Here is a 23,476-nt window from a genome sequence, read left to right on the forward strand (position 1 = left end):
TTCTCCGCGACTGGGTTTCGGGAGTCCGTTCGCCCCCTGCTGGCGGGCGGAGTTAGGCCTGGCACTGTGTCGCCTACGCAATCCCGCGGCGGCGCTGGGAGGATCGTAACCGGCCTGCAAATGGACCAATCGCAGCGGGGCTGTTGTGGAGGGCCGCCCCCAGGGCGGGGCCAACTGCTTCAGACTGGCGTCACTTTCGTCCGCACCTGGGCTATAAATAAAGGGCCTGCGCAGCCCTCTTCGCATAGTCTTGGCCTTGGCTAGCTTTATTCACTAGGCGGTGGTTGAAATTGCCGACTGGAAACAAAGGAAACTGAGGCCGGTTGTCATGGGGCAGCGACGCGTTTACGGAGAAGCCAAGAAAGTAGCAAAGAGAGGATTTCGAGCACGTTTTTTGCGTGAGGGGGGGAAAAACATGCTTCCAATGTCTTTTTTTTTAAAAGCATGCTAGTAAAAATACAGACAGTGCATTTGCAAGTTGCGAATGAGATGACTGTGTCAGCCGCGCAATGTAACCAAACTTACTATTGCAGGTTAGCGGGTGGAACTGAAGCCGTTTGGAACTTCTAGGTGAAAATAGTCTCCCATGTAGACTGAAGCCCTTGTGCTGGCACGTTGCTCTTTCAGATGTTTAAAAGCTTAGAAAAGAAAACGAACATTTTCAGACGAAATAAGGTTTGAGTTAGAAAGAGACTATTTGTTCCTGCAGCAGCACATTGGGAAGCTCTGCAAAACCCCCACACTTTCAGTTTGCCAAAAAGACTCCGGGACGTTGGATTATTCGTGAAACCAGCTTACTTTTTAAAACAGTTTCTCTAAAAAATAAGTCAACATACTTGTTGAAAAATTGATATTAGCTATATCTTTTTGGAACAATAAATGTCAAAAGTTAATCCTCCATTGCAAGGTGCTGCACTAGATGACCCTTGGGGTTCCTTCCAACTCTAAATTACATGATTCTGTGGCAAAATACAGTTGTATATATATATTTTTCTACGTTGTAAATATGGGCCCCTATCTTACTTTACAGTTTCATTCCTGGAAAAATCCAGTAAGTCCTTATGTTTATTGTGTTCGTGGTCTGTTTCATCTAACACTTATACTATTTGTTAATTTATTCTGATCAATGTTGATTGTGATTAATTTTAATAGTATAAATAGTTCTTTTTTATTATGTTACTTTCTGTCCTTCAATTGTCTCTTTGCTATTACAATTTTTAATTATTACTTAATCATTAAAAATAAAGAGCATGAATTGTCTGCTGCTGTGTTTGGAAGTGAACACACTACTCATTCACAGCCACTGTAAAATCTACAGTTATACCTCATTTTGCGTTAGGTTCATGTTGCATCAGGTTCATATTGTGTCTTTTGTTGTGCTTGAAGGAAAGGGAGGATGCATGATGTGGGGGTATCCCAACCTTTATTTTGTAGTTCAGGAACATACAAACTTTATTTTGACGTTTACATTTTCCATAATATCCTAACTAGACTAAAGGATGTCGAGAGACAAAATATTATGGCAGCTGTAAACAAAATTTGCTCCCCCATATTCTATGATTTAAATATCTTAGATAGCAGAGCCAATTACGTCACTAAATTAATAATCCCAGCCCAATGTAGGGCCTTTATGCTGGCCCGTTTGAATGTTTTTCGCTCAGCATTTGTCAGGGGAAGATATCAAAACATTCCTAGAAACAAGAGATTCTGCAGATGTTCTATGAATGTCCCGGACACTGTAGAGCATATTCTCTTTCATTGCCCATTGTACAGTATCCCACGTCAACGCGTGCTGTCCCCTCTTTTGGGTGGTCTGGAACCCCAGCAAGGTGAATGTGTGGGATTCTGCCTATCCGACGTCGACCAAAGGGTAACGGCGGGGGTAGCCGAGTTTTTGGTAGCAGTCCTCCAAGGAGCAGGTTAACAACGCAAACCACTGATTTTATATGTATATATATATATATGTATGTAGCCAACTGCTGCCTTTTATATATATTTCAAGGCTTTTATATGTTATTTCCTCTTTTATGGTTTTATTTGCACAATGCCTAATAAAGGTTTGATAAGTAAGTAAGTATTTTGACGTTCAGGGATAGGTGGGACTTTTTCTTTTTTAAAGTGTTTTTGAGCAAATAAGGAGCTGACAACTAGTAACCCAACTCCAGCGAGGTGCTCAGAATTCTCTGAGGGAAAGGGCAGGTTTCGAATTCGCTTCGAAGGCGGAGTGTGCAGGTGTTGTAAATAAAATTATGCCCTTTTCCCTTATGGGGTATCCAAGAGCCCACATAGAGTCTTTACATAGGTTCCCTATTGGTAGGAGAAAATAACAGGCCAACCAGAGAATATTGAGAAGCAAAGCAGCTAGTAAGCTTGATCTTTATTGATCTGTTGCAACAGGGTGCTCCCCTCACACGCAGGAGAGGAAGAGGACCCCCAAAATTGCTGTGCAAGGGCTTATAAAGACTTTTGAAATTCCCATCCTCTAGATCAAGACCACCCCCAGAAACATTATGCATACATCACAGAAGGGGTGTAACCTAAGACCACCCCTCAGATACATCCCACCTACATCACAGATATTTTAATGTTGTTTTTCTCCTGTCACAGTTTATCTCCTGTCTGGCAAGTTACTTGATTGGATTGCCTGGGGAGCCTGGCCATTCTTTTGTAGTAAAATACTTATTTCCTGGACCAGGTCACAGGCTCACACCTTATTCATATCTTTGAGACAGGATTTGTGAGGAAAGAGACAATGGGGAGGCTTTTCCAGTTTAACCTTGCAGAGAAAGGATTTGGTCAATTTAGGAATCAAAATGGTTCCAGGTTGGTCTTCCTGTGTTGATCTATGTATGTGCAGTTTATGAACATTACCATATATCTAAGACCATAAAATTCCTCAAAATAAAAAAATTCCTTCCTGTAGCACCTTAAAGACCAACTAAGTTAGTTCTTGGTATAAGCTTTCGTGTGCATGCACACTTCTTCAGATACACTGAAACAGAAGTTGCCAGATCCTTCTATATATTGAGAAGGTGGGGAGGGGTATTACTCAGAAGGGTGGTGGGAATGGGAGATTGGCAGATAGCTGAGATGAGCCTGTTGACGACTCTTAACGACTGTAATAGGTCTTACAGGAAAAGACAAGGGGTGAGAAGGTGAGAAATGGCTTAGTCATGTATAATGAGATAAGAATCCAATGTCTCTGTTAAAATTCCTATAACACAGGCGACCTTGGCTCTCGCTTTTCTGGGGGTCCAGAGACCACGATCCTCTGTGCTTCTTTGCCAAGCCTTCCGGTTCCCAATTCCAAGTCGTCTTAGTCGCCCCCGCAAGTATTTTAAGTACGAAATCATGTCAAACTCAAAAAGTAATCCAGAGGTTCTGTTTTGTGGCAATGGTTTGTTTTTAATTTTTAAATGTATGTGCAGACGATCACAGGGAGGGCAGTTTGTGGTATTATATGAAAATCACAAAAATACGTAACGGCAAACGAGATAATAATCCCACCACCAAGCAAAGGCTTTGGAGAAGAGGAAGGATATGCAAGGATTTGTCTAGATTTGAAATAACCGCTCCTGCTGAACAGAGGAGGAGGGGGATCATAGCACTGGTCGGAAGCCAACGCCGTCCGGGACTCTTGCGGGAATTATTTATATGGGGATCCAGACAGAGCTATTTCACTGAGCCCGCGAGAGAGGGACGCCCTCCGCCGGGCGAGCTGGAAGTGCCTTCGAAGCAACAACGCCGCGCTCGCGAGGCTGCTGCACAGAAAGCGGGGCGGGGTCTCAGCGCAGCCCAGTTCGAAGTGGGAGGGCCTTCGGTCCCGCTCTCTTTTGCGATTGGCCCTCGCCGATTTCCTCCCCGCAGACTGGCGAACCGCCTCCTTCGAGCGTGTGGCTTGAGCAGGAAGTGGGCGCGGCGATCCCTTTCCCCACCCCTGCTCCGATTGGTGGCGTCGGCTGTCCATCCAGGGAGGCGGGGCGGTGGGCTCGCCTGGGGAACGGGAAGCTGTCAGCGCTTGTGCCGGGATCGCCGAGCGAGGAGGTTCCGCGCCGCCGCCGCCGCCGGGGATGATGGGAGGCTCTCAAGATGGCGCCGGCGCGTCGGTGGCGGACTGAGCGCGCCGTCTCCCGCCTCTAGCCCGCTCTGGCGCTGTGAGCGGCTGGCCGCGGCGGCTCTTGCGGGGCCGAGTCCCCCCCCGAGGGCGGGCGAGGGAGTTTGGCCGGCCGGCCGGCCAGCAGCCGGACTCGGAGTTGGCTTTCCTCTGTGAGGGCGAGGGGGGGCATGGCCACCATGGAGAAGCTGATGAAGGCCTTCGAGTCCCTCCGCTCCTTCCAGCAGCAACAGGGCCCCGCTGCCTCGGCGGCAGCAGCAACAGCAGCACCAGGCACGGCACCACCCGCCGCCACGGTCGCCGCCGCCGCCGCCGCCCCCGGGGAGCCGCCTCACAGACCGTGAGTCGTGAAGGGAGGCTGGAGCGGGCGGGCGGGGGGCGAGCAAGCGGCCGCAGGGCCCGCGCTCGGGAGAGGCGGGGAGGTGGTCCGGTGGGAGCGGTGGGAGCCGGAGCGCCGTTTGCTCTTGGACATCATCCGTGTCCCCCGCAGGCTAGTGTAGCCTGGAAGGAGCAAAGCACGGCAACTACATCGCGGAAACCAGCCTCTTAAAATCGAGGAAATGTAGTAATCTTCGGGGCCTCAGGTCCAGCGGGCATAGGTGGTGTCACTTATTGTTGTTATATTTACTCAATTTGTATACCCCGCTTCATCTGAAGTTCACGGTTCACAAGATAAAAATACAAGTTGAGAACACGAAATGCATAGTAAAAACAAGCTCATGACCCCTCCCCCCCCGCCCCACAAACACATTTAAAAGGACATTGTATGTCAATCAGTCAAAAGGCCTGGTAAGTTTTCTCCAGTCGCCAGACAAACCTCCCTGCAGAGACACCACAGAAAAGGTCTGCTCTCATGTTGCCACCCTCTAGAACTCTTGTGGGCCTCAGATGATGATCACAGGGTCCGAATTGGTTCACATGGGGAGAGACAGTCCTTGAGGCATTGCGATCTTGAACCATTTAATGCTTTAGAGGTAAAACCAGCACATTGAATCAGGCTAAGTAAGTTAAACAATTCAAGATGTAACACTGGGCAAGTAACACCAACTGGCTTAACTTAGAAACAGACTGACAGACAAACTGCAGACCAACAGACTACTGAGCTGACATGCATTAATCACAGTTATTGTCAGGGTACTGGGCTGTTACTGTAACAACTGGCTTGGCTGACCATGCACTTGCAGTTAAAATATCTATGGGATGATTTACACTCATGTATGAGAATAACCCATTTTCTCGTTTGCACGGAGCTGTAACCTCTCTGCTAGTTTTCCTCAGCCAAAAAGGGCTAGGGTCCAGAGCACAAGTCTGATCCAAGCACTTTTTCCACATCCTTGACCTGAAGCCTTACCAACTGAAATTCATACAACATAACCTCCCACATAGGCACATTAAAACCAAGGGGAGGTGGAAAATGCATTAAAAGCATCCCCGCCAAAGGCCACAAATAGTTACCGTATTTTTTGCACCATAACACTCACTTTTTTCCTCCTAGAAAGTAAGGGGAAATGTCTGTGCATGTTATGGAGGGAATGCCTATGGATGGCGGGGGGGTGGGGGGATCTGCTGCAGTCGTGAGCAGAGGATCCATGGTTCCCCTTCCTTCCTTCCCTCCTCCATGGCTCGCTTTGAAACAGCAAAGCGGGATAAGAGCTGCTGAGTGGGGAGGAGAGAGGGACAGAGAGCCTGCTTCTTTAAAGAAGCAAAGCTCCTTCTTTAAAGGAGTAAGCGGCTCCTGTCCGGTTGGTTCCTTTAAAGCAAGCAGGCTCTCTGTCCCTCTCTCCTCCCCACTCAGCTCGCAACATAGCAGCAAAGTTTTTCACCTCGCTAAGCTGGGGATGAGCGGGGAGGAGGGAGAAAAGCAGAGCCTGCGTGCTTTAAAGGAGCAAAGCGGGAGAGGAGAGGAGCCTTCTCCCCTTATACGCCTCTTCTTCATTATTAGCAGCATCCTTCTCCACACACCCCACGCGTGCTCCTTGTCCCTTGAGTGCTTTTCCTTCCCTCCCCACTTAAAATGTGGTTACAAAGCACGGATCCACATGGATCCTCAGGATTTTTGCACTGGGTCACCCCAAATTCACCATCGGATCACATAGCATGTCCATGGCTACATCTTGCACCAAAAAAACACGCACCCACTGTTGCCTGGAGCCACAGTGGTGCAAAAACATGGTTACAAAGCATAGATCCACATGGATCCTCAGGATTTTTGCATTGGGCTACTCCAAACTCACTGTCAGATCACATGTCTGTGGCCACAGCATGAACCACAAAAATCATACATCCACTGTTTCGTTTAGAATATTTTTTTTCTTGTTTTCCTCCTCTAAAAACTACGTGCGTGTTATGGTCGGGTGCATGTTATAGAGCGAAAAATACGGTAAATGCCTTTGTTTGGTTGTAGAGAAAAGTTTTTGCATGGCACCTTGATGCAAATCCTTTTGAGTTCAGTACGACTTGCTTCTTGAATAAGCATCATTATGATAGCACTGCAAAGTTCTTCTAATTTGTTGCCTTGGGAGAACAATGCTCCTTTTCTGTCCAAAAGTTCTTGTCTAAATTATAAGCTCACAAATTTCCCCCACTGCTTCACCCCCCTCACCCCATTTCTAAAGAAGGAAATGTTTTCCAGGGTTGGAAACCGAGATCAGTAAAACAACATGAGAAATGCCCACTCTTTGGTGGGTTAAAACATTTTCCAAGACAGCACATGTTGCAAAACAGTTTCTCTTCTGTTTTCCTTCACCAAATTGTCTGTGGTAGACCACCTGGAGAGAAACTGGGCATTTGCCAGAGAGGGGAGGAACCTGTTGCTACCAAGGAGGAAGCAGGTGCATTTATGGAATGCTGCTGAAAGTTAAAGCTATAAAAACTCTGACCCTTGCCATACTACTTTCCACAGTGAGATTAGTTTTGACATTCTAGTCCCTGTTTTCTTTACTACAGCTACAGTCCTGAGTAAAGTTAACAGGCTTTGGTATCCTTGCAGATAATTCTACTTGAAATAATAAAAAAACAGCTGTTAAAAAGCTTACATATCTGACTTCCAGGAGTTGATAGTTACTTGTTGCAAGTGACTCAAGAAAAGGGAGCTAGTTACACATTTCTTTTAACATGTTCCAGCTGAAAACTGGCGTAACAGTGCTGGGAGGCAGCTCCCATGTATAATGCATAGGTCTGCCCTGTATGCTTTATTAGGTCATCTTATATCCATGCTTGTTGCCTCAACTCAAGCTCCATTCTATTTCCTGTCTCTGGTCCTATACCTAGTACAATCCAGTTGTCATTCTGTCTTCTTTGCTTCAATCCCTTCTTAAAAACTTCTTAGTGATTTTGGAAACATTGTGTACATACACACTTCTAAACATTTACCGTATTTTTTGCACCATAACACTCACTTTTTTCCTCCTAGAAAGTAAGGGGAAATATCTGTGCGTGTTATGGAAGGAATGCCTACGGGTGGCATGCCTATGGATTTTCCTCCTCTAAAAACTACGTGCGTGTTATAGTCGGGTGCGTGTTATAGAGCGAAAAATACGGTATTTGTTTAAATATTTATAATCCTCACTTTTGTGAAGTATGTCAAAATGGTATGCAACATACGCAATATAATCAAATCAGTAAGGGTATCCATAAGAACATAATTTAAAACATCAGTAGATACAGGTTGGTTAAAAAGAGAAATTCATATTGTGAAGGCCTGTGTAAACAATTGAATTTGCAGAAGATGTCTGACAGAAGCAAGGATTATTCCTGCTGAACCTGTGCTGGTAGGGATCTCTGCAAGACAGGGCCTGCCTCTCTAAAGGCTCAGTCCCTAGCTAAGGCTAACTGAACCCCAGAGATGTGGGGAACAATAACTAAAGTATTATGTGTTAAAGTTTGCCATCTTTCTGCTTGTGTTTTATAATCTTGGTCTCATTCCTACTCTTTAAGCTGTTCTTCGTTCCAGAATTCTTTGTTAATGTATAGAGCATTTTCAGCTGGGGAACCCCGGGTCCAGGGCCCAAATGTGGCCCTTTATGCCTCTTTAACTGGCCCTTGGGACTCTCCACAGGCCACACTTCCTCCCCAGTTACCTCCTGGCCCAGCTTTGCAACCTGCTTGACTGGTTTTTCCTAGATGGAATGTGACTTTGAGCTCTGTTCATGCTTCTTGCTTGTCTGACTGGAGGATAAAAAGATGTGTGTATGGAAACTAGTGTACTGTAGTGTACAAATGTAAAATTTATGTTTATTCATCTGCCCACTTTTGCCTCTAGTCCTGCCACTGTATGTGGCCCCTGGAAGATTGTCCAGAAGGGCACATGGCTCTTACGTGGGGAAAAACCTGCCTACCCTCAGTGTAGTTGGTGCTTTATAGACTGACCTAAGCAAACATGAGAGGGAGGGTACAGTATGAATAGTAACATTTGGGAAGTAACAACCAAAGAGATGGTTAGAGTGGGAATTGCAACGGCATGAGTGCTACTAATTTCAAATAAATATAGACTGGAAATCTTGTATGCAGGTGCTGTGCCACTTCTGTGAGTGCATTTGAGCTGCTTCTCAAATTGCTGGACACTTGTATCCATTTTAATATTTTCCTTCTTTTAAAATGTAACAGGTATATAATCTAGAAACATAGAAAAGAGTTCAAAACATAATCTAACAGCCCTTGTTTCCAGGGAGATGTGCAGACAAATATTAGTTTGGTTAATCCAAATCAATGTGACAGACACACAAATTCTCCTCTTGCTTTCCTGGGACAAAATCTCTTAGCCTCTGCTCTTTCTGCAGTGAGGTCACAGAATTTATGTGGCGTTCTTAACACTCCACTTTCACTTTTCTCATAAAAGCTGTAGATTTTTGTATACATTCTCATGCTTGCAGCTTTTCTTTGAGTAAAGAGTTTTAGATATGCTCATCAGACCATTACAAAATGAAACTTTAACAGTATGAAAATAGTGCAGGGTATCACCAATAGAAGTTAACTCTGACCCAAAAAAAATTACAACTTAAACTTTAAATGCTGAATTTCCATGGCAGATCGCAGCATGCCCCCTTTTAAAAATATGTATTTCAACAAATATTAGCTTAAAAGATGAAATACTTTTATTCAGATTTTCATAAATTCATGTAAAACCTAAAAAAATAAAAGTGTAAAATAAAATTCTCATTTTTTGGCAACACACTGAATTTCTTAATAATTTTCTCCTCATCAATTACTGCTAATAGAAAATGCAGTTTTCTGTTATCATTTATTTACTAAGTAGATAAGTTAAATAGACAAACTCATACGTCAAACCTCCTCATTGCTAGGGCTGGGCAACACCAAGTTTTCAACTCATGATATAGCACCAGCTAAATATCACAGTATATCACAATATATATCTGTGGTGGTGGAGGGCCTTGCTGAGCCTCCCTGTGGGGGCAGAGGGTCCTGCCATTCGTCCCTGCAGTGGCGAAGGGGACGCCCTTGATGAGGCTCCTTGCAGTGGTGGATGGCCTTAAAATGTAAGGAAGTAGTAGGTTTAATAAAAATATTAAATAAACTTCCATATATTATGTTTAATACATTTTCAACTAATTTATGAATAGTTTAAGTGGTTTACTAGTCAAGTTGCATCTGCTTCCCCACTCAGAGCTCTAAGTGGAATCTGTGCATGCATAAGCCCCACTGAGTTCAACCAAACTTCTACTTTCCTCAGAGTAAGCCCCATTAAAATCAGTAGGGCTTGCTTGTGAGTAGACGCTCATTTGCTTTCAAATGATGATGATGTGGTGACATCTTTAAAGCAAATTTACCATGGCATACATTTTTCTGGACTAGAGTCCACTTCATCACATGCAAGTTGGTTGTGGTTAAGAGGAGTCTACTGTTTATGTGGATTTGCAACTAATTGAAGGACTGTACCTAATAAATGCTGACCAATAGCTCCTTATTCATCTAGAAGTGTGGTGGTGCAGGATTCTGTCCGATATGCTTTTGATATTGCACCTTTATAAATGGCTTTGATGAAGGCATCAAAGGGATGCTCATAAAAGCTGCAGATCACATAAAATCGGTTGGGATAGGATCCAAGATCTTGATACGTTGGAAAACTGGGCCAAAACTAACAAAAGAAATTCCGAAATAAATAAATGTGGGTGGAAAGACTCAGATGCACAGATATAGGACGGGTGACACTACTTATGCTAATTTAAAGTGTGATTCCAGCTTCATGCGCTTGGGAGCTGGCCAGCTGAAATCATACACATGCAAAGTGGAGAGCTAGCCTTAAAAGCTCTTTCTGCTCTGAGTTTCCCTGGTGTGGAATTTTTTAGCTTTCATATTTGCTTACCTACTGCTGGGAGGCTTGTTTGAACTTCCCAGAGTCTGGTGAGCAAGGTCCACTCAGCTCGCTGGCTAATAATAAATAATAATATTTATACCCTGCCCATCTGGCTGGGTTGTCAGATGGGTATGCTTTTGCAGGAGCAGTGCTGGGGTTGTATTAACTATATGCGATTTTGACTTTTCCTGCAATCTTCGGAATGCAATCCCTGCACAAGTTGTGAGTTACATGTTAAAAAGATCTGGGCTTTTTAGTAGACTACAAGCTAAACATTAGATGAGTCAGCAGTGTGGTCCATGGCCATCTGTCATGGATGCTGTAGCCGAGATTCCTGCATTGCAGGAAATTGAACTTGATGACTCTTGGGATTCCTTCCAATTCTATGATTCTAAGTATAGCGTTTAGATTGCAAGAAGTAATTGAACTGCTCTATTTGTTCAAATCTCACTTGTCACTTAGGTGATGGGTCAGATTTATTTTCTGTTGCTCGAAATGCCAATGGGCTCAAATTACAGCGTACCCCCTGCCCTCGTGCCTTTGCCAATGCCACCTGCTGGCATGCTCGAGAGGGAGGGAGTGGGAGGCTGCTGCCATCCACTGAGGAGGGAGGGAGGCAGGAAAGTGTCCAAGGAAGGAAGAGGCCACCTGGTGCATGCTTCCACCTCGGCTGGCAAGTCCACTAGGGGGGCGTATCACTTGCCCCACCCTGGGTGCCAGCAACCCACACTACACCACTGGTTTCTTGCATCAGTAGACGTTTGCCCTTGATTACCTTTGAGGGCCTTTTCAACTCTGATTCTTCCAAGATAACATTCTTACAACATAACATTCTTACAACATAACATTCTAACTGATAGGCTAGATTTCAGAGGTACCTTTTAGGATACCATGCTCCTTTACACTGTAGATCTGTTTGCCAGATCTGAAGTTCTATTGTTTTAGACTCATTATGCAATGTAGCTTGAGAAAGGAGAGGAAGCATATGTTCAAAGCCCTGTTAGATGCATGGAACTAATGGTTCAGTTGAAATAATAGCTATAGTTTTCTTGATATTTAAGTAAGTTTAATGCTGTCTTGGTCAGAATTGAATATTTGCATTTATTTGTTTGTTTGACTTCTACACTGCGCTTCATCATAAGATCTCAGGGTGGTTCACAAGATATTTTTGGCTATGTGGTTTTGAGTTTTTGACTTCAGTGCCATGCATTTTCAGAAAACCTGTAAAACTAAACACTTTTCTTGCTCAAGCATTTTAGGAAGAAATTTGTTGCAATCATTCTGTTATTGTTTCTTGACACTTTATTATATTATTATTTATTAATTTCTATACCACCCTTGATTTGAGGATCATAGGTTTTGGAATGTTGATGAAATATATAGAGTATGTTTTACATGAAATGTTGTTTTGTGTCTGATATACATTCTCAGGATTCTTAAATCATTTACCAAATGAATGAATTTAAGAAATAATGTAGTCAAGGTATCAGTTCATTGTAACAACAAAATAGAATTTTCTGATATTCACAGGATAGCTCTACTGCCTTAACTTTACTGTTGTATAAAGCATATTAAGTGTTGGTATTTTGTATAATTACAAATCTTATTTCTTATTTTAGAAAGAAAGAACTTTCCACCACCAAGAAAGATCGAGTGAATCATTGCCTAACAATATGTGAAAATATAGTTGCTCAGTCTTTAAGGTAATCAAGCGTTTTCTGATCTCTGTATATGCAAATGCTGTTCTGTTTCAGTGATTCAGTGTTTCAATGAGTATATAATATAAATTATTGTACTTCTGCTGCTCTAATGGTTCATCATGCTTGTATGCAGAACAAGGGAACTTGCTCTTATGCTCCCATTTCATTGCAGGATGAAATCTAAAGGTTGATAATCAGCTCTCAAAATGTGGTTCTTCTACTTGTAAAGGGCTTTATGCTACTCTTGATCAAGGCAGGGAAAGGAGGAACTAGATAAGCAAATAATGGTTTGGATCTCCTGTGTATGCTGCTGTTTGGTGTATTTGTGTGGTTGGGCTTGCTGCCCTGATAAGGAGGAGTTTGTTCAGTATACCTAGCTACACCGCTGTCTGCAGTTAGATGCACCCACTTTTAACTGAAGTCCTGCCTATGGTATATGATGCACTGAGCAAATATAAAATAGGGGTGTTTCTAACAGCACTGAAAGCTCTCCAATCTTTTCTCCTATTTATTGCTCAGAAACAATTGCACTATATTCATTAATGGGGAAAACTGTTTAATACGAAAGCTTCCTCTTGACAAGGTGTGAAAACAATGTCCCCGTGAGCAATCTGAAATTCATTTATACAGTATTTATATACCACTTAACCCAGTGGTTCCCAAACCTCTTACCCACAGGAAGCTTGAAAATTGCTGAGGTCTTGGCAGACCATTTAATACTTTTTCTGCTTGTTGTAGCAACTGTAGTGTGCTGTGCTAGATGCTGTATGATTTTTAATTGCATTTTTACTGCTTCTTTTATTTCTTTCATTGTATTTTGCTGTGTTACAGTTTGAATTCCCTAGAATTCAAATTGTAAGCGTTCTTCACAGATGTGCTGTGGGGCTTCTAACTGAAGGTTGTAGACCACTATTGGTCTGCAGACCACAGTTCGAAAACTAGTAACTTAACCATCTAAGCAGTTTACATCAAGTATAATACAAAAAGTATAAAATACATTAAAATTACCAATGATGTTGAAAATAAGTTGACCTAAAATGATCAAACTATAAATACAACCAACATTTTTAAAATATGCATTTTAAAATAAAATTACATGCTGGAATATGTGCCCAATAAACATATCTTGGTAGGCTTGCTTAAACAAAAAAGCTTTTAGCGAGGTGGAGAGTGAAAGTGAATGTTTTTACTTCAGAAAAAACTGCAGATCTGTGTTACGTACTAAGTTTGGGAACCGTGCTTTCTTCTTAGAATTATATAAAGGACACACGGAGGGTCATCTAGCCCAACCCCCTGCAATGCAGAGTTAAATATCAAACCGGAAAATAAAACCATGAAAAGGATGTGGAGAGTGCATGAGCAAATAATCCCCCTGGCTCAATCCTGCTTGTTCCTCATCCATGGTTTAGATCAGTGTTGAGGACCATATTCCCTTGGGGCAACTTGCTGGTGGTCACTGGCTACGACAAGAACCATTCCCATCCTTTATCTCTCACACCTCAGTTCGTACGTTCTCTCATGCACAAACCTCAGTATCCATAATTGACCATGCAGTTTTGGCGAGAGCAAGGCGTTCCACTATTCTGCTTTGCTGCTGGTTCCCCCAACCCTTAGGAGTGGAGAGCGGCCGGTGGGAAATCTCTCCGCAACACCCTGCTCTTGCTGAGTTTCAGTGCGAGGGAGGTGTCCCTCCGCTCTGCTTTGCTGCTTCTCCTCAAGGAGAAACCCTTGCAGAGTTTGCAAGAACTTTTCCTTGAGAGGAAGCCCTTGTGGAGCCTCACACCCCTCCAATTGCAGGGGTGGCAGCAGGGTGTTGAGCCTCGGGTACCAAAGTATCTCAGGCTGCACCTGTTTTTATGACTATTTGTCACAGCTTTTCTGCATCTCCTCCCTCAAACTCTCATGCACCAAAGGATTGCAGTGAAGGAGAGGAGCAAGATCCAAAGGCAGCCAGCATTTGATGAGGAGCCCTTTCAAAATACAGTGGTACCTCGGGTTACAGACGCTTCAGGTTACAGACTCCGCTAACCCAGAAATATTGCTTCAAGTTAAGAACTTTGCTTCCGGATGAGAACAGAAATTGTGCTCCGGCAGCACAGCGGCAGCGGGAGGCCCCATTAGCTAAAGTGGTGCTTCAGGTTAAGAACAGTTTCAGGTTAAGTACAGACCTCCGGAACGAATTAAGTACTTAACCCGAGGTACCGCTGTACTGGGGAATGTACTAACTTAGGATTATTGAGGCTGAAAAATAATTCTTATGTTTTCAATTAATTTGGAATTTTATGAACACAGCGTAACGTCCAGGAGTTTAACCTGACAAGTGGAACTTGGCTCATGATAACTTTTCTCTTTTTCCATTAAAGAAATTCTCCAGAATTTCAGAAATTGCTGGGCATTGCTATGGAACTTTTCCTGCTCTGTAGTGATGATGCAGAGTCAGATGTAAGGATGGTTGCTGATGAATGTCTCAATAAAGTTATAAAAGTAAGTTGCATTTGGTTTTGTGCCCTGTAATTGCTGATAAAATTATTGAATATTACCATTGCGGTTCTGTGACAGATGACTTGGTGGAAAGAGTAGGTTTTTGTAGCGTATTAGTATATGAAGTTCTGATTTATGAGTATCATCTCTGTAGATCTAGCAAATTGCTATCTTTGTAGTTTGAGAGTTAACTATCACAGCAAGTAAACCTGCCAACTTTTCAGTGCATTATGTAATCTATTGAAGCAATGCATATTTTGCTGATACTAAAAAAGATATTATTTTGTTTCCTTCTAGGCTTTGATGGATTCTAGTCTTCCTAGGTTACAGTTAGAACTCTACAAGGAGATTAAAAAGGTGAGGGGGGTTTATTTGATGTTCTTAATTTGTTTGGATTTAGAGTCATACCTTTTTTTAACAAGAGTTTGTCATTAATCACATAGTAAGTATTTAAACTATTATAACAGCAAACGCTAACAATAAACACAAAGGTTATTCTAAATCATATTAACAGTTTGACATGTTGGGTAAAAGATTCCTGCATTGCATTGCAGGGAATTGGACTAGATGATCCTCATGGTCTTTTCCAATTCTACAGTTCTATGATTCTTTGAAATGTTGGGCTGTTTGGAAATAATCTTTCTCATCGTTAAAGATGCATTAGGAAGTACAGTGGTAACTCGGGTTACATACGCTTCAGGTTACATACACTTCAGGTTACAGACTCTGCTAACCCAGAAATAGTACCTTGGGTTAAGAACTTTGCTTCAGGATGAGAACAGAAATCGTGCTCCGGCGGCGCAGCAGCAGCGGGAGGCCCCATTAGCTAAAGTGGTGCTTCAGGTTAAGAACAGTTTCAGGCTAAGTACGGACCTCCGGAACGAATTAAGTACTTAACCCGAGGTACCACCCTATACAAGATTTGCCATATATTAATGAAGAGCCGAATTTTTATTAAAGGCACTGGTCTGTGATCCTTTAGAAGAGTGATTTCCAGAACTCCACTCCCATATTTCCAAGTGGAACTGTTGTTCTTTTTTCGTCATTGTTCACTCTGATCTTTCCAGTGGCTATACTCATCCAAATACATACAGGCTTGCCCCCCCCATTTGTGCGTGATTGACTCACGCAGCCACATGTATATGTGGTGCCGGGAAATAAATAAATAATTCAACACTGACCTGAAATGGTGGGAGAGAGCTGGAAAGTCCTTGTGGCTTGTGAGGGCACATTCCCCAGAGCACCAAGTCCAGAAAAAAGACTCCCGGTGGCTCTAAAATGGCATGTAGGAGCTCTTGCTGTTGTTGTGCTACCTTTCTCAACAGCTGTTGGGTGGGAAGCTGTATTTACTGCAGCAGACCCCCCACTTATGCGTGCAGGAACCTGGAATGTCACCCCTGGGTAAGGGGGGAGTTGCCTCTACAGTACTAACATTCTAAAAAGGTAAAGGGACCCCTGACTGTTAGGTCCAGTCGCGGACGACTCTGGGACTCATCTTGGTCATAGGCCGAGGGAGCCGGCATTTGTGCGCAGACAGCTTCCGGTCATGTGGCCAGCATGACTAAGCCGCTTCTGGCAAACCAGAGCAGCGCATGGAAACGCCGTTTACCTTTCCGCTGGAGCGGTACCTATTTATCTACTTGGGCTTTAACGTGCTTTTGAACTGCTAGGTTGGCAGGAGCAGGGACCGAGCAACGGGAGCTCACCCCGTGGCAGGGATTTGAACTGCCGACCTTCTGATCGGCAAGCCCCAAAGCTTCAGTGGTTTAGACCGCAGTGCCACCCGCAGCCCTACTAACATTCTAGTTAAAGGCTATTAATTGTGTGCCTTTAAAAACTCCTCTGAGTTTCTGCTCTGGATTTACCTTTTGTCTAGACTAGACTGTCCATACACATACCTTTTCATACTTTCTTTGTAAAATCAAGACTGAAATCCGTGTGACTGATATATTCTCAATTATTTCTGGATAGAATGGTGCTTCTCGAAGTCTACGTGCTGCTCTTTGGAGGTTTGCTGAACTTGCACATCTTGTTCGACCCCTGAAATGCAGGTGAGGTTGCTTTTCTAGAACAGATTGGAAGTGCAGTGGTGCCCCGCAAGACGAATGCCTCGCAAGACGGAAAACTCGCTAGACGAAAGAGTTTTCCGTTTTGGAGGTGCTTCGCAAAATGAATTTCCTATGGGCTTGCTTTGCAAGACGACAATGTCTTGCGAGTTCCTGCTGGTTTCCCCCCCCCCTTTTTCTAAGCCGCTAATCCACTTATCAGCTGATCCGATCAGCAGATAATCCGCTAAAAGCCACTAATAGCGCTAATCCGCTAATCCGTCAATGGGCTTGCTTCGCAAGACGAAAAAACCGCTAGACGAAGAGAATCACAGAACGGATTCTTTTCGTCTTACGAGGCACCACTGTAATAAGTGTTTGGGCCATCTCTGGCTGCTCCAGATAGGGGTACAGCTGACATACAAGCCTGAGCTGGAAGAAGGCACTCCAGGCCACAGACTCTATCTGTGCCCCACCAGGCAGAGATAAACCCAGGAAGGTAACAAACCCAGCAGCACCTTCAGCTTCATATCTGGTCTTTGAAGGGGGAGTGCAACCCCATCCAGGGACAGTTTAATACATCCAGATCAATTGACTTCCCAGTCCACAAAATCTCTATTTTACCTAGATTAACGTTCATCTTGTTCTTCTTTATGCATCCCAGTACTGCATCTGGGTACATGTTAAAGAGTTCCACAGCCTCCCTGCGGTTCTTAGATTGAAAAGCGCTAGCATCTGCATGTCAGTGACATTGCTCCACAGGTTTCCAGATGGTTTCTCTCAGAGGCTTTCTACAGAAATTGAAGTTGTACCCCAAAAAGCTGTCGATGGAACAGAAGTCACTCAGTACTGCTTTCTGGGACTCTCTGTCTAGGAAGGATCACAGTCACTCTTAACACAGTGCTTCCTAAGCCCAGAAGGATGCCCTGGTACATGGTTTCAAGTGCTCTGAAAAGCTCCAGCAGAACCAAGAGAGTTTTTACTCCCACCATCTAGTACAGGCCATCCAGCAGAGCACACAGTGGTTTTTCTACACTTACTGTATTTATTTTACTTACTGGCTAAGCACAGCAGCAGCCTATGCTGAAGTACTTGCTCCCGAGCAGGTCTTGCAGTTCGGCATCATTGGTAGACCCAAGTACAGATGTCATGTTGGTGTCTCTGTCAACCCTTACTTGGTGTTACTAACTGAATAGCTATGTTTCAGAAGGTTCAGCTTTTGGGCATGTGTTCTTTGGTGAATTGTGTGGTCCTTTTCAGCAGGTGGCAGGGCCATTTGGGAAGAGAGCCATTGCTTTTTTTACATCCCTGTTTAGGATATTGTCCTCTGAAGGAAAATGGAATGTTGGATTTATCATGGGTTCTTTTCCTTAAGGGGTAAGAAGGGTATTATGCCTCACCCATTGGTTGGTTCTGCAAGGAAGGGTCTCTTTTTGTATCCTTTGTTCTTCTTCTTTGGTAGCTTCCTATATTCGGGTCATACCACCCCCACCCCAGTGGAGTGTAACCCCAGTTACAGTGTTGCTGGGGTGAAATTCATTTTTTGCTTTTCATCTGGTTAGCCCCTGTTGCAGTTTTTTTGCTTTTTAAAAAATGAAGTCTGGTGTGCTCTTTAGCTCTGAAGAGAAGGTACACTCGTCATAATTCTAATATTTTTTTCTGTTTAAGGAGAAAAATAGGATTGTGACACATCATGCAAACCTCTCAAGTGCATCAAAGCTTTGAATATTATGTTCCAAACCACTGAAGAATACTTATATCTCTTTTTTTTCATTACAGACCATACTTAGTAAACCTTTTGCCCTGCTTAACACGAGTAAGCAAGCGCTCTGAAGAATCAGTACAAGAAACGCTGGCTGCAGCAATACCAAAAATCATGGCAGCTTTTGGAAATTTTGCAAATGACAATGAAATTAAGGTATAATCATCTAAAATGTTTGCTGTAGTAAATGAAACAAGATTTTGCCCGCTTGTAAATTCACTGTTTAGAAATAGGCAAAATTGTTAGTTTGCAAAGGATTAATAGCAATTTCCTAATCCTAAATGGGGTTTAGTTCTGGAATAAAAGTTCTGGAATCTAAGTAGTTTAAAATGAATATTCTGTGGAAACATCTAGAAATCCTCAACTGACAGGATTTAAGTTTTATTTCATGTACATGGCATGGCTTAACTGGCTGGTTCATATGAAATACTAAACCATGGCTTACTGTTATTCATGAGGCCTTGAGCTTGCAAGCTCACATACTCCCTTCTCCTCCTCTAGCATACGTGTGAGGAGAAGACCAGAGGCTTCCACTTCTGTTTAAGACTAGCCACAGTTTAGCATTTGTGTCTGAACCTTAAAGTGTGGATAATCCTTAACTATAGCTAGTAAAAACAATCTAGCTTGATAAAAGATGGTTTCAAGTTGACTTGATTCCACCAACTACAGTTGCAACTAATTGCAATTTGTTGAGGTTTGAACATCAGAGCAAGCTACAGGTAGGAAGAACCACAGGTTTTTCTTGTAACACTAAATTTTAATTTAGAATTGCAGGCAAATGCAGACACTGAATGAACATGGTATATTTCTCTTTCATGCATGTACACACACAGCCATTCAGTCTTCCCACCCCCCCCAACATACTCATGCAAGCTGGTAGACCCTACTTCCAGTTCTGTGGTGCAAGAATATTTTGCAGGCTTCCTTATCAAACTCTGTAATGCAATATCTGCATGTAAACTAAACCACAGAGTAAGGTTTAAGCTGAAGTTAAATCACTAGACCCTTCTAGTATGCCTCTGATAAAGCACTGAGGCCACCTGGAGGGGACTGGCAGCAAGTTATGACTTGTCAAATTGAAGCACTGATACTTGCTCCCCTGTTTTTAGGGGTTTTCTTTCTCTGGTATGCTCAGAAGGAAGCTCTATATTTTTCATTTTTTCCTCTTTAATGTATAAAATAATCAGTAATTTCATTTGCTGGAGGCATTTGTAGTGCAGTTAGCACTGACCCAATGCTCCTGTGCAGAACCATGAGGAAATTGGTACATGCTATTACCCTTTGGCAGGATACTTTTGCAGTGCTGCTAGAAGTGCACTGATGAATAGATGGGAGGACATTTGGTGCTATAGAGATGTGATTTCCTTAAGTGCTGTGATTGCAATTTAGGATAAATTTAGCTTATTTTCAGTGTGTATGGTAGATCAATATCATTGTTTCTTCACTGAGAGTTTTTTCTTTATTATGCACAATCTAGTTTAAAAGTGTAGGTCAATCTCATGTTTAGTTGGTCGTAAAGAACCTAGTAAATGTTGGTGTCATTGAAACATTGATAAAAGCTTTATTCGTTTTAGGTTTTATTGAAGGCGTTTGTAGCTAACCTTAAATCCAGTTCTCCTACTATTCGTCGAACAGCAGCTGCATCAGCAGTGAGCATCTGCCAGCATTCACGAAGAACACAGTATTTTTATACTTGGCTACTGAATGTATTACTAGGTAAGAAGGGCAACAATATTTTAGGCTTTAATAAAAACTGGGGAAATGTAATGGGGTATTATTGTACTGTTTCTCCCATATGATGAGCTGATTCAGACACAATGGCAGCCAAGGTTTGCGCTTCCCCCTTCTTTTTTACTTCTAATTTTGTGGATATATGGAAATCTGAACTGGCCATCTGGGTAAAAACTGATATAAAATGAAAGCAATTCCATTGCTTGCAACAAAATTGGAAGCTGGAGAAGAAAAAACAGGTTTGTTCATGTAGCACCAAGCCATGGCTTGACTTCGCTTCTAACTGAGCAACTCCAGGGAAGACAAATGAAGGCAAAGTATTTTAACTAAATAAAGATGCATAGAATCATAGAATTGTAGAATTGGAAGGGACCATGAGGGTCATTTAGTCTAGCCCCCTGCAGGAATCTCAACTAAAGCATCAGTGGCAGACAGCCATCCAACCTCTGCTTAGAAATCTCCAGTGAAGGGAGTCATCTTTACTAATAAATAACATGTCTTGAAAAGACCATATTTTATGAATCATTCAGTAAGGTTTGTCTTTGAGCAATAAGAAGAGGCCTGTTGGATCAGGCCAAAGACTGGTCTCGCCAGCTAGATACCTTTGGGAAGTAGGACGTGTGTACTACAGGACTTTCCCCATTTGTGCAAATGTTATTTAGAGATATACTGCCTCTGACAGTGGTGGTAGGTCATTCATTAATCCTGATGCATTCTCAACTGGCAAGTATGGAAACTGCAGTACCCGAAGATACAAGCTACTGCCTTTCCCCAAAAGTAAGACAACCCCCGAAAATAAGACCTACTTCCAGTTTTGCCTCTCGCTGTAATATAAGGCGTCCCTCTGAAAATAAGATCTCCCCGATAATAAGGCCTCCGCCAAACATAAGCCCCCTCCCCCCCGGAATATATGGCCCCCGAAGCTACCGTAAGGTGTCTGACTCCTCTGGACCGTAGCGGCGGGCGCTGCCACGCAGCTCACTGATTAGCCGCAGCGCAGCTGGAGCTGGTCAGGCAGTGTGAGGTCTCTTTAAATCAGAGAGCCTGCGCAGCTGCCACGATAACCTGGGAAAATGTAATGGGGAAACTGTAACTGCTGCTCACTCTGCCCTGATGGAGTCTGGCTGACTCACAATTAGACAATAAATGTGTACCGTATTTTTCTTCATGGAAAAATATTACATCCCCTGAAAATAAGACCTAGCACTTTTTGGGAGCAAAAATTAATAAAGACACTGTCCTATTTTGGGGGAAACGGTATTCTTTGCAACCATGGGCTAGTTCAGATGTTACCAGGCTTTGGTGCATCTCGTGCCTGATGGGGTAGCATACTTTGTCAAGAGGGTGCTTGAGAAGCAGTGAGGGCTAATTTAGCATGCACAGAAGTGTAGGCATAAATCTGATTTCCGTAGTCCAGTTTCGTCACACACTGCAGTTGTACTAGAATCCAGGGTCAGCACATTGTTAAACTATGGAATTTAAAAGCAGGATTGTACAAATTAATGAGGAATAAGGCTATGGTAATGATAGATAGCTCATATACCACTTCCGGGATCAGGGGAAACATGAATGGGGGTGTCAGTGGGGAACAACAATGGAAGAGGCCTTTTGCTCTTCCTTCTGGCTTTCCCCAGGCACCTGCTTGACTGTTGTGGGAAATGTCTCAATTTTTAAACTGTGATGGTTATCTTTGCAGGTTTATTATTTCCCATGGAAAATGAATATCCCAGTGTCTTAATTCTTGGCGTATTGCTCACTTTAAGGTATCTAATACCTTTACTGCAGCAGCAGGTGAAAGATACAAGTCTTAAAGGTAGTTTTGGTGTGATACGGAAAGAAATGGAGATCTCTCCTTCCTTAGATCAACTTATACAGGTAGGAATAAAATGGCAGCTGTTCAGTTGTCATAGTCTTTGGCATATTTTACAGAACACTTTAACTTTTACAGTGGTTCTGAAATCTACTGCTTTTGCTTTCTTTAAATATCATGGTCTTGGATGAGGAAATTTTTCATTCTCTTTCATTTATGTAATGGGCAGCCAATGATTTGGTCATGGTATAGCATGCAATGATCACTGCCCCCTTGTGCAACAGAAATTTGCTTATGCAATAAAACCTATTGTTTCTCTGCCCCAGAACATGCCCCCCAAATTTGCTCCAGATGGTCCACCAACTCTCTAGAGCAGATTTTGCAGATGGTGGGAGGCTGCAGATGAAGGAGAAGCCCAGTTGCACAAGCAGATGGTTCTTGGTCTGTGTCATTCTACTTGCAACAAGCAAATGACTATTTTCAGATTTATCCTAAATATTTCAAATAATCTGAATTGTTTACCTGTATTAGTTGTTAGCATAACTTTATGTATCCAGGAGTAAATATGAAGTCGTGGATCAAGTTCCCCAGGTGTACATAGAAGCTGATGGCAAGGGTGGGTATTCAGCCCCCCTAGTGATTATAGGCAAAATTGCAAGAAAAAACTTCACTCTTGCAGGTAAATACCAAACGGTCTTTTTCAAGTTGTAGTTTTGTATATTGTAATCTGAGTGAAGCCACACCTTTAATTTAGAAAAAATACAGAAAAAAATGGAATAGCAAATCAACACTCGCTTAGTGTTCTTAACTTAAATTGCCTGACCATGAATTGGCCAATTCCAGCTTCACCTTTTGCAGCACCCCACATGGTTTCAGTAGCTGTTGTTGAAAGTTGAGTTTGCCCTTGGAAGTGGCATCAGAGAAGCACAAGGTGTTGGGGCGCAAAAATGTCGTGGAAAGCACATTTTATAGAAAGAGGCTTTCAGGAACATTCACAGAAATGTTTGAACCCTGATCTCCATGTCCTCTAGGTTTATGAATTGACACTGCATTATACGCAGCACCGGGACCACAATGTTGTGACTGGCTCTTTGGAACTATTACAGCAGCTTCTTAGAACACCCCCTCCTCCTCTCCTCCTCGCCCTCACTACTGCTGGTGCCATTGCGCAAGTCAATGCATCCAAAGATGAGACTACCAGCAGAAACCGCAGTAACAGCATAGTAGAATTTATAGGTAAGATACATATTTTTTCCCCAAAAAGCAATTGTGTGATAAGTCATCGTATACATCTTCAGTTAAAATTTCTGGTTTTTACAATGACAGAATTTTAAAGCATGTTTAAAAAATCTTTCAGTAAAGGTGCCTTAAGAATACCAAGTAATTTTACTCAGAAGATCTAAACTATCATTCTGAGTTTGGGGTGAAGAAGGCATCCAGTGGTATGGGTTGCCTCTTCCTACTTCCTGGGAAAAGGCAGGGGACGTGTGACCTAGAACTTCTGCCATTAGGTCCTGTCT

General features: G+C 42.9%; 1 protein-coding gene across 2 annotated transcripts in view; it reads left to right on the forward strand.

The window, feature by feature from the left end:
- The first annotated feature begins 3,887 nt into the window (after positions 1 to 3,887).
- The window catches only part of HTT (huntingtin), a 110,726-nt gene continuing 91,137 nt past the window's right edge, over positions 3,888 to 23,476 (forward strand). The window contains exons 1-9 of one of the 2 annotated variants that reach the window (XM_083460660.1): positions 3,888 to 4,454; positions 12,047 to 12,130; positions 14,491 to 14,611; positions 14,906 to 14,965; positions 16,580 to 16,659; positions 18,433 to 18,571; positions 19,990 to 20,131; positions 21,843 to 22,021; positions 22,988 to 23,192. In XM_083460660.1, coding sequence (XP_083316786.1) covers positions 4,285 to 4,454; positions 12,047 to 12,130; positions 14,491 to 14,611; positions 14,906 to 14,965; positions 16,580 to 16,659; positions 18,433 to 18,571; positions 19,990 to 20,131; positions 21,843 to 22,021; positions 22,988 to 23,192 — 1,180 coding nt within the window. In that variant the 5' untranslated portion in view covers positions 3,888 to 4,284. The remainder of the gene's footprint in view (positions 4,455 to 12,046; positions 12,131 to 14,490; positions 14,612 to 14,905; positions 14,966 to 16,579; positions 16,660 to 18,432; positions 18,572 to 19,989; positions 20,132 to 21,842; positions 22,022 to 22,987; positions 23,193 to 23,476) is intronic. The other variant, XM_083460659.1, reaches the window with a different exon arrangement.

Source organism: Podarcis liolepis, assembly GCF_965112155.1.
Source record: "Podarcis liolepis genome assembly, chromosome: 9".
NCBI classification, from domain to species: Eukaryota; Metazoa; Chordata; class Lepidosauria; order Squamata; family Lacertidae; genus Podarcis; species Podarcis liolepis.